We start from the raw sequence: 12,177 nt of genomic DNA on the forward strand, positions 1-12,177 counted from the left end.
ATAAGTCTTAGGCATGTTTAATTAACAGAATTATGTTATATGGTCCCAACTACAAATTGAACTAAAACCTGTGTCAAGTCAATAAATAATTGTTAACTAAATGTGATTTTCTGACAGTGTAAGCAGCAATCTCTTGCTTCAGTTTAAGCCAATTGGGTCGCTCGATTTTTCCGCACGTGCGTGATTTGCATAAGAAAAATACAACCAAACAAATAAAACTGAAATCAAATAAATGGAACTTAGCAAAATTTAGATATATATATTGTTTAAATAAAAGTAAAGCGTTTTTATAGTTGTGTATGTTTAATTTTGTTGCATGTTTGTTTTTTTTTATGCATAGTTTTCTTCTTCTTGATTATTAACATTTAGGCTTAGACTACTTTTTACACATATATAATAAATAATACTCAGTCTTGCATAATACGCGATATATATAACAAATGTTGAACTAACTAAAAACGAAACCAAATCATCACCCAGCAGTGTGTGGGCAGCCGATGATGCAACTATTTATTTACAAGTGACTAAGCATGTAACCAGCATCTAGCTGCTCCCATCTCTGCTACCAGTTTAGTGGCTGGGCAATCACGCGGCAACAACAACAACCAATGAGGCGCAATCATCGTCGGCAGCTGCCGCTGGCAACAAACTTTGTGCAGCTTCTGTCGACACATGCCGCCGCTCCTCAGGCTCCTCGTGCTGCTCATCCGGCATGTTAATGCAAATGGCTGGCAAGGCTTTGTCCGTCTGGTCTGCAGTCAAAGCTGCGGCTGGGGCTGTAGTCAGTGTCGCTGACAGTTTGCACTTTTGCAGCTTATTCGTTTGCTGCTGCAATTCGTCCTTCTCCCAGCTGCTAATGCAGGCGCGGTGGCGATGCTGATGATGATGATGGTGATGCACGGCCGCCAGGCTTGGATATACAAACTTCATGCCGTAGGCAAAATGACGCGGCTGATGATGCAGCGCCTCATCGTAGCTTGGCAGGCCCGTGGCAATTGTGTAACAGGGCGGCGATTCAATTTGATAAAAGGCGGCTTCTCCACCAGCTCCAGCTGCAGCTGCAGCCGCATTTGGTGGCAGCTGCTGCAGCAAGCGGCTGGCATCGCAGCTAATCAGGTGATTGACTGGCGCCATGCGAGGAGTACGAATCGTGGTGGGGCAGCTGAGCGCGTATATCCTTGTCTAAAAGAGAAGTAAGAGAAACAGAGTTTAGCAAAAGTTGTCAAAGAGTAAGTGGGGGAGTGGGGGAGTGGGGGAGCGCGACTGGGATCAGAAATCAAACTTTGACTTTGACAGTTGTCTCATTAAATAGCTGGCAGGACACTTGTTGGCTCCGAACTTGGACGCATTAAATTCAATTTAGCGTAAAGGCGCAAACGCTTCAACTTTTGTTATATATGAAGCGCTTATTGAACAAAAGTAACAACAACAAAAAAAAATGTAACAAAAAGCGAATGCGAGAAAACAACTTTGTTTTCTTTTTGCTTTGTGCGCTGCTGACCGGAAATGCCAGCGAGCGAAGCTGCCCCAAAGTTTTTTTTTATGCACAACTGACGAACTGACGAACAGTCGGAGAGTCAGTCACTCATGCCGGAAGTGAGGCGCGTGTGGCACAGCATAAAACAGAATCCAAATAAAATACATGTATATGCAAATGTTCGTTTGTCTGTCTGTCTGTCTGTGTGCGCTTAAAGGCGCTGAAAAGTAGGCAACTGCAAATAATTTAATTTGAAATTTTTGCAATTAGACAGAACCAAATGCAATTAAAGCAGCAACAAAATTGTAAAACAACAAAAATTGTAATCAAATTTTATGTTGCAGGCGACAAACGAATTCTGTTGGCAAAACTTCAGCTTGCCACAAAAAGCTGCACACACTTTGGGCAGTTATTAAATGCAATTGAAACTGTATTTAATAAATAAAAGCTGCTGCCTTGCACTTTATTCAATTGCAAGCAGATATGTGTATACTTTTTAATTAATTTGTTGCTGCAGTTTTTCTTTTTTTTCGGCTAGAAATTGTTAAATGCAAGTATTTGCAACAAATGGTTTTCCATTAAAGCGAGAGGCAACAAAAACGGCACGCATTACAATATTAAAAACACAGCAGCAGTTACACACACACACACACACAGAAGAGTGTTGTGCAGCTGGCAGCGTTTGTTGATTTATTGTTATAACTGTAGCACATACGCGGCAATGGCAACAGCTACGGCTACGGCTACGTATACGTAATATATTTTTTTAATATTTTTTTTTGGGCACTGGCCAGCGAGCAGCGAGTGCCTGACAGCCCCATTCGACTTTTGTTGCATTTTTTGATAGACAGACGGCGGCGGCAAACAGTGCCCCAATAGTGCCCACGCCTTGCCACACGTTGGGGCAGGCACTGTGCTTTTGGCCATGTGGGTTGTTGGCTTAAAAGCAGCAACGTGAAAAAAAGAAGAATTAGCAAGCCATTTGTTCGCTGCTTTTTTTCTTGTGCTTTATGCTGTGTGCTCGCTGCGCCAAAATGTATGCAACAATTTAAATTCATTGCAATGAGCTGACGAACGCTGAAGTGCGCGACAATTGAGCGTCGCTCTCTGCCTCTCACTCGCTTTCTCTTATTTATATATTTTTTAATAATAAATAAATGGCGCTGCAACATTTTCATAAATGTCTGTTAATTTTTTAAGCGCTTGCTGCTCGCTTTGAGGTTGAAATACAAAAATGTTTAATCGGATTCGGGCAGCTTATCGACGTTTAATACAGGAATTCGAATTGCATGGACATTATTGTTAGCCTTTAAATAGTTTAGCACTATTTGAGTTAATTAGCAACAAACATTAAGCGTAAAACAATTTGGTTAATTACTCAGCACTCAATTTGCAAACAAAAGGGCAAAACAAAGAAAACTTTTGCTTTATATGTGTGTTATGTGTGTAGAACATGGATTGGTGCATGCCACAGCAGCAGCAGCAGCAGCAGCTGCTAGTTTTTGCCATATTTATTTGGCAGTCGCCGCAGCAGCAGCAAAGCCATTAAAAATTGAAAAAGCCAACAGAGCCGAGAGCGAAGCGAGAGAGAGAAGCTAAGAGTAACTTTTTGTGCTGTGCTACGCTTAATTACATTTTTATATGCAAGTAAATTATGCACAAGCTATACAACATAATAAACACTGGCAGCAGCAGCAGCAGCTCCTGTTACAAGGACCTTTGTTGTTGTTGTTACTTTGCTTTAATTTACAAGTGCCTGGCCCCTTTGGCTGTTGTCCTCTTAATAAATTCAGTTGTATGCTCGACTCTAATTGATAACAAGCCAAAACTTTGGCAGCTCTCTCGCTCACTCTCTGTTTGTGTGTGTGTGTGTGAGCCTTGTTTAATAAATAAACTGTAAGCTGAGGTAAGTAGCAGCAGCTGACGTTGCAGCACTCCGAGTCGTTAAGTATTTATAAGGTAAGCAACAAGGCTAAGAGAGGGAGAGAGAGGGCGAGTGGGAAGCTGAGCGTAAGCGAAGCAGCGACTTAAGCCAAGTTTGCTTAATTAAAAAGCTCACCACACACACACACAGAGACATACTAAATGCTATCTATGTAGGCCAGTTCAGAAAAAAACGTAACTAAAGCCAACACGACACTAACGAAACTAATTAGACGCACAGGCGCCCAAAAGTAGGCAACGCACACTAACACACACACATATCGCTCAAATTGATATTTTACGTAGTTGTTGCCGTACGTCGTGTCGTCTCTCGTAATCGTGGGCAAAAGTTTTTAAGGCTCGTTAGCACAAAATTGACAGTTTGACAGTTGAGTTGGCCATACTTTAATTCCACCCACTCACCCCCCGCCCCTACGCCTAAGCAAACAGCTTGTGCTTTTAGTTGCTTCTCTTTTTTTTTTTTGGGCAGCTTGTTGTATGTTGGCCTAAATAAATCATTTGGCTAAATTGCTGCTGCAAAAAGTTTGACACTCGAGTGGAGATTCTTTCGGTTCCCTTCCTAATTATGTGTAAACTGTGCGAGCAACAGGTTTTAGTTCAAGCTTAAACTTAAAGCCGAAACGAATTTAACTTTAACTTTTAGTTTATGTCTTGTGCGCTTGTTTTATTGTTATGACGTTATAAGCCAAGTTGCTAAAATGTATGAAAATGGCCAACAAAATTGCGCAGCACTGCAGCCAACATTATCACGCCCATAAAGTGAGCAGTGTATGTGTGTGCTCCCCTCAATTTAATATATTATAAATATGCAGCATATATAAAATACATACACATTTATTTTGTGGCCATAATAAACTTGCCTCTGACAATTTCAAAGCGCGCCAAAATTTATGAGACCAAAGCAGAAGGGGCCTGTGCCCATATCTGCATTTTATATTGTTTAGCCTGAATGAATGGCCAAGCGATAAGGGCTGCCAAAAATTGTCAGACAGCGGCACTGAGACTGAGACTGGGAGCTGGGCTTGGGCTTGGGGATTTTAGTGGCCTTTGGAATACTTACTGCATTTTTTCCATGTGCGAAACTTGCGATAGAAGTAGCAGCTGAAGAGTATGAAGACAAGCGACAGCACCACCAGCGATGTGACGACACCAATCCACAAATAGTTAATGATCGCATGCATATCCGCATCGCCAAAGATTTGCTCCCAACTCGAGGCGGCGTTCGCATCCGTTGCCGCCTCATCGCGCAAATCCGCCAGATCCAGCACCACCGAGTTGGACAACTGTTCGGTGCTGATGCTGGCCGAGGCAGCTGGCGCGGCAGCGCTGCCAATGCGCTGCAGCAGCGCGTTGAACGAATGCAGCGCATCAATGTGCCGCAAATCGTGTGCGCTGGGAATCTCGAATGTGATTTGATTCTGCTGCATGTGCTCCGCTATGGCAGCGGGACTCATGCTGCTCGCTGGCGCCGCTATAAACTCTGCATACAGCTCCGGAGCGCTGGTCGTAGTCTCCGGATAATCCGTGGTCAGCGACATTTTGTTTAGATTATTTGGGTTTTAGCACTTTAACTTTATGTTTTGTTTTTGTTATTTTTGTTGTTATTGGCACACGCGTCACGACACGTAAACAAAACGCACTACTCTCTATATTTAATCATTGGTCGCGTGTGTGTTTGAATTTCTGAACAGTTCAGTTCGTTCTCGTTCGTTTAGTTTGCAGTTTTTCAACGCAGCGCGCAATGCGTCTGTTCACTTTGATAGTTCGTTGTCGACTGATTTTACACTCTTGAGCGCAAAGCGTAGGTAAGCAAAAATTCTAATGCGCTCTCTTGCGCGCGCTCTCGCTCTCGCTCTCAGCACTCGTTGCTCACGCTCACGCTCATTTCGTTGAGTTGAGTGCGCTACGTCCTGAGCGCTTTAAATTTCTGTTGCATGCTTTCTCCCTTTTTCTTTCTTTCTTTTTTTTTTTTTGGTTGTTTTCTTAAACGTTCTATGTCGTCTTTAGCGCTGACCTAGTTGCAAAACGCTCGCTTTTTGACCAGAGCACGACACCAAAAAAAAAAAAAAAAAACAAATAAAATTGTCGACATCGTTTTAAGCTAAAAACTTCAACCCGGTCACGTTCGTCTTGCAATTGAGAAGACGAAGACGCTTTAAGTTTTCAAGCTTCCCACAGCAACAAAAACTTCTAATGAGACTTGCGAACAGGCGCAAAACTTGAGTTGATAGTTTCTAGATTTATAAGCAAAACGTTGCTAAAGTTTTTCAACAGCGCTTAAAATTATTGAAAAGTAGAGCAGCCGGCAAAAAAAAAGTGCAGCAGCAATTCAAATCTCAGTGCTTGTCTCCCCTGAGAGTTGCTGGAGTACGTGCAAGTCCTTCAATTGCCAAACTCAAAACCAAATGCCGGACAGCAGGACTCAAAGGCTTTGTGTTGTGTGATGCGCTGCATCGACAACATAACAACAACAATCAGAATCAAAACGTGCTCAGAAAGTGGAACAAATGCATTGCTCAGCTGCGCTCAAGTGAAATGAGCGTAAACTCAAGTCAAAAACCGGTTTCTGCTGCTTGCGCTCTCACGCTCTCGCTCTCTCACTCAAGCAAGGGGCATTTGCGCACTCGCGGCGCTGTGAGCGCTGAGAAAATTTCCCTGCTCACGTTTGAGTGCGCGACTCAAACTAAATTTTGAACTGCGGCTGCACTATGGAGTTTTTGCCTTTAATTTTCAAAAGTGCTCAACATAAAATATGTATAATTCTAACTAAAATATAAATTGCTCTTCATTTTAATATAATTTACCAATGTTAAATTAACTTTAACAAAAGTCAGAAAACATAGGCATTAACTAAATGTAAATTAAACAACAAAAGGCGCTGCCACCATCAACTCTATAATTAAAATCAGCAAAAAGTACCAAGCATCCTACAGTGGTGTGGGGGGCTAAAGGTCAAAGCGCGTGGGCGCTGCAACGTAAATTTGGCAACTAACATCGTTTGGCACTGTGTGAATGTGTGTTTGTGTGCGTGTGAGTGGGCGGCGGGTGGGAGGGGCTTGCAGGTAGCTTGTAATTGCTGCAGGAAATTGAAATAGATGCTCACCCGATAATAAGCACTTAGCGAGGCTCTAGCTCGAGCGTCGATTCGATAAATGCATTAAAAGTTTTTTTCAAACGACTGCAAAACTTGAAACTTGCTACACGCGGCATGCGGCACTGCAGGCAAACGCCGAAACGCTTATCGTTAATTAGCTTTCGACTAATTTCGAACTTGAACATCAGTTTAACTGCCAGCCAACATTAGATAGTGACTACGATTTATGTGAGCCATGGAAGATATATATGTGGCACTAGTATATGCTGGCAATGCGGCATGTTGCATGACTAAAGCCTTGAGGCAAGCATAGATAAAGCGCAGAGAGCGAAGCCTACTTAAAGCTTTGAGTGCGCAAATTTAATTAAAATTTGAGAGCTGCGCTTTTGTTATTTTAATAAATGAAAAGTGAGCTGCGTAGAAATTTAAATATAGACAAATGCAGCGTTAATCTTTAAGCATTTAAATATTAATTTATTATAGTTAGAAAATAGATTGTATATAAAATAGATAAACAATTTTTGCTAGATAAATATATTTTATGTAATATAGTTTGTATATAGCATTAATGAATTTGGTATCATTAATTTTTAGCTGGTTGCACTTGAATCTAAAAACTAATCATTAATTTTATCAATTCAATGCAGTCAAAGAAAATATAAAATTCTTTGATTCATTCTAATTAATTTCTTGCTATTTGCTTTCAGTTGAATGTTGTTGCAATCAACATTTGATTTGAGCAAAGACTAATTGAATAGAAAGGCTTTCAACACTTTTCTTTGCTCCCAATCTAATGCCAATGGCGTTGGAAATTTAATTCACAGCACTTGACTTGTCGCATTCAACTCAGATTCAAACTAAAATATATATATATATGTATATATATAGCAAATGACAATAGCTGCTATGTCATGGGCAAAAGCAAAATGCTAGCCAGTGAGCCAGAAGTGAACTTTTCTAAACAAATTTACACCTTTTTCCATTTTGTGCACGTTTCTAATATAAACACGAGTGTGGAGAATATATTGAAGTATTTTCTTAGAAAATATGTAAGCTGTCAGTTGATATGAAGCACAGAGTCATAGCTATGAATGGATGTGTCTATGTGTGTGTGCGTGTGTCTGTGTGTGTGAGAGTGACACCAAACTAAAAGTAAATTCATTAAAAATTCCATCATAAGGAAGAAAGCGCAGACTGAGGTAAAGTGTCTGCTGCTTGCTTTTTAGCTTAACTAACTAAAAAGTATAAACCATACAGAAGCTGTCAAGTCAAAGACCCACACCCACCACAAGCGACTCACACCCTCTCGCTCACTCTCTTTCTCTTTCTCTAGAACAAGTTGCTATCTGCTGGGCTTGGCTTTGGGTTATCTAGCAGCTTGCAGCTTCCATCACACTTCACTTACACGCTCTTTAGCATGTCAGCATGTCAGTCTGTAGGGGGAGGGGGAGCGGGTGGAGAGGCTGACATAGTGACATAATAAAATGTTACTTTATAAACTAGAGTTGTTAGTTCAGCAAGCTTGAGTTAGTTGCCAGCCAAAAGATTCTTTAAGCACACACATGTTTTTAAATATTAATAATAAAGAACTGATTGGAATGTGGGCGCTGTTCAACACTCCCAATAAATAAGTTACGTATTTTAAATAATATTAAATATTTTTCGTAACAATTTTCTTTTACTGTGTATTGTTCATTTACTGAGATTAAATAATATAAAAAGCAAAATAAATTACACAAATAAAATAAATGAAATGCATAAACTAAAAAACAAAATAAATGAAATACATAAGTAAAAGATAATAAATGACAAATTAAAAAAATTAATTACACATGAAACTTGTTCATTTACTGACATTAATATACATTAAAATAAACAAAATAAATACACAAATAAATAAATTACAAAGGGCAAAAAATATATAAACATAAATTATAAATTAATAAAAACAAATACATTAAATAAATAAATTAAATATATAAAATAAGCAAAATAAATTACACAATAAAATTTAAAATAAATTAATAAATTAATAACAAATGAAACTTATAACTAACAAAGTTCATTTAACTTTATTAATAGTTTTGATAAATAAAAACAAAACGGTTTCTTAGCTTAGTTTTATTAGATTCACATTGTATGTTTTTTATTTAAATAAAATTATTTTATTGACTATTTAAATGTCGATTAGCGACTGCGTTTTAGTTAAAGAATCTATACTGTTTGCTGGCTGCGTAATTGTGCAAAAGAAATGCAAACAAAAGCAGCAGCGCCTGAGGCTAAGCCGCTTGGCCTGGCTAAGCAAATACAAATGCATAAGTGCTTATGTCTGTGTGTGTTTATCATATGTGCGCTTGATTAGCGCTGGCAACATATGCAGGCAGTCCAAGCGACCACAAAAAGGACTACGCCAGGACTTGCTCTCAGCCAACGCACACACACACACACACACAAGCAAGTGCATAAACATTTTCCGCTTGTCCTTGTTGCTTTTGTTGTTGTTTATATTTTCTTTCTCGACTTGCTTGCACAACAAATATGCCTGACTTCAGTTTTCGTCCTTTTTTTTGCTTGCTCTATAGCCTGCAGTCTCTTGTGGAAACTATTTACACAAATATAAATACTGATTATGCAAATACAAAGGCAACACAACTGGCAAATGTGCAATTGCTCATGGCCGATTGCAAAAGAAAGCCTAAACTACATGGATTTTCTTTTATGCTAAGCCTAACTGCATTTTCACGTCTGTTCTTTTGCTTCTTAATATATTTATATTGTATCATATTTGGCTAGCATCTGGGCTCAATGCCAGATGTCTGATGTGCAACAATAAGAAATTATATTATATTTGAGATTTATATTTGGAAAGTAAAATAGCAAAATAAATGAAATACTAAATGTATAAAACAGCTAAACGGCAAAAAGCTAAACATATTTCCATAATCTTTGCTAAAACTCAGTTAAATAAAGAAAAAATTAAAATTTAGCTTTGCAACTTACATAAAAAAATGTTATTTAATAATTTCTTGCACAAAAAAATAATGAAAAATAAAATAAATGTTAAATAAAGAAAAATTTAAAATTTAGCTATGCAACTTATAAAAAAAAATATTTAACAATTTCTAATACAAAAAAATATTTTAAAAAAAAAAATAAAATTACACATATAAAAATTTAAATATGCATTAAAAAAAATTATATATAATACTTTCACACAAAAAATATTAAAAAATTAAAAAAATTATATAATAATTAAAAAATATATAAAAATAATAAAAAAAAATATGCATATAAAAATGTATATTTTGCTTTCTTAGAAAGCAAAAATATAAAAATTTAGCTGTGATTAATTTTTAGTCTCAGTATAAGCGGCTTGGATTTATATTTAAAAACTTAAATATATTACCACGCTGTCTGCTCTTAAAAGTTAAACTTAATCTATTTAATTACGAAATAAATTGAGTTATTAATTTTTATAAAATTATTCAAATAAATGCCATGATAATTTATATATCAGTTATGCTTGCTTGACTCGCTAAAAAATAAGTTACATTAAATTAAACTAGCCTCGTCACAGCCTTTAATCCATCACTCCAACTCTATAGCTTGAGCCTGGCACTATAAAGTTTCACCAACAAGTTAATGCTGAAGTAATTTCTCAAAATCAAATTTCATATGCAATATAAATGGCTTGCAGCTGCTTCTTCTAGCGGAAAGTGCTCGAGTGGTTTGAGTGGTTGGCTGGTTGGGTGGGTCCTTAAGCAGTTAAGCAGTTGCCCAGTGGCGCATTTAGTTGGCAGCTTGGAATGGAATGCCGGCTAATTAATCTATTTCAGTTACAGTCGCATGCTTCGAAATTGCGACCTACATTAATTTTGTATTCATTGCTCGGTTGCAGCATCAGCTGTTGCTGCCACACTTCACCCACCACCCCCCTCAAGACTCATCGCGTGCTATTCGCGCATATTTTGCGCACTTGAAAAGTTTTGTGCCCGCTGCTTATTAAGCAAACAACAACAAATAAATAAATGAATGAGGGCCAAGAGAAATTTTTCGCCATAACTCAAGTGCGAATAGCGAGAGCGACCCGTATACGGAATATCCAAAGCCCGTGACATGGTCGCGGCGCTGTCTCCGGCTTGGTTTGGTTTCTTGCTAAGCAGGAACTGCCCCCCGCCCAACCGAAAATTAATGAGCTAGCGTTGCCACACTTTTCGCAACTAATTCGCCAGCAACTTGTTACGGACGCTGCAGAAACTTTGGGCCCAACAATAACAAGCAAAACAGTGGGAAAGGACGAGCTTCGTGCCAGTCCCTGCTGCACGTATCCGTTGCTAGTAGATACTACTTCAGCAAATAGCGAAGAGAGAGAGAGCGAGAAAATAATGTGATAAAAAATTTGTAAGCCAACATTATTTGCGCAAAATTTTCGCTGCAAAGTTTGCTTATTGTTTACGTGCGTTGCTTCATTAAGAACGGACAGACAGACGGACGGACGGACGGACTGAACGGAGCAGCAAGGGATACTTGACTAAGTTACACATTTGTTGCTTGTCGGACAAACTTGAATTGGGTCAGACAGTCAAACAAAAACAACAAATGTTGCAATGTGTGTAAGCGAATGGGAGGGGGGAGGGAGTGTGGCAGGGTTGCACTCAAGAGGCGAGGCGCGTGTTTATTTGCCTCTGATATAGATTGTGGATTGTTTAAACAATTGTGCGCGCAAGTTATTCATAAAGTTATGAACAGTTGAGCTCGTGAGCTCGATAAGCAAAGCGGACTTAATGCCGTGTGGGAAAAGCGGCTTATAGCCCTTGGTGGTGTACACACTCAAGTGGGGTAGTGGTTCTTATCAATGGTATTACCCATCCCTGTAGCAAAGGGTAGCAAACAAGTTGGGAAGCTACTATAATTGTAATAAGTACCAACTTATTAATTTCAAGGTATATAATTTTCATATTTGAATTGAAAAAAAATAAAGGGTTAAACCACTAGTGAATTAGAATTCCGCCGTGGGATTTTTAAAGTGAAATTCAAAAGGAAGAGAGCTCTATTCACTTCGGTTTATTAAAAAATAAACTTAATTCATTACTTGTATTCATAGCTACTTTAAAAGATTTATGCTTTACCTCAGATAAATTAAAGAAGCAACTCACCGTTGAATACTTAGTAAATTCCATGCTTATCGGTCATTAGCTTTGATTCAAAATATTGGTGACATAATATTAGTGAAAATTTATTGGTATAATTAACACTTGGGAGTTCGCATACTTCTGATATATTTAGCGTTGGGAAATTCATTGTACGCTTTTCATTGTTGCAATCATCGACAAAATCAGCAGCCTTACTAATAGTTTTTTACTTGTAATAGAATTGTTTTTAAAATTGTTTTTGCGCCTAACTTTAAGCTCTACCTTTTTATATCAAACACCTTTAATTAGCTACGTTCAATTTCGAAAAAGTGAGCAAGCCAATCGAGAGTAAACATGCTGCGCTTGAAAATAAAAGTAAAAAGGCGGATATTGAATAAACAACTGAAGCAAGTAATCAACAGAAACAACAACAACAACAAGCGTTAAACACAAGTGAAACAAAAAATACCATTAAAATAAAAGGCAAGCGGCCAAATCGGCTGAATGGCTGCCATTCATTCAAAAGCGAA

General features: G+C 38.3%; 1 protein-coding gene across 1 annotated transcript; it reads right to left on the reverse strand.

Moving 5' to 3' along the window:
• Positions 1–289: 289 nt before the first annotated feature.
• On the reverse strand, positions 290–5,182 carry LOC108598884 (protein commissureless 1). The gene is given in 3 exon segments (XM_017985645.2): positions 290–1,119; positions 1,121–1,182; positions 4,482–5,182. Coding segments are annotated over 3 exon segments (1,074 nt in total). The 5' UTR covers positions 4,960–5,182; the 3' UTR covers positions 290–585.
• Between the last annotated feature and the right edge of the window lie 6,995 nt (positions 5,183–12,177).

The sequence above is a fragment of the Drosophila busckii genome, chromosome 3L, assembly GCF_011750605.1.
Source record: "Drosophila busckii strain San Diego stock center, stock number 13000-0081.31 chromosome 3L, ASM1175060v1, whole genome shotgun sequence".
Classification (NCBI taxonomy): Eukaryota; Metazoa; Arthropoda; class Insecta; order Diptera; family Drosophilidae; genus Drosophila; species Drosophila busckii.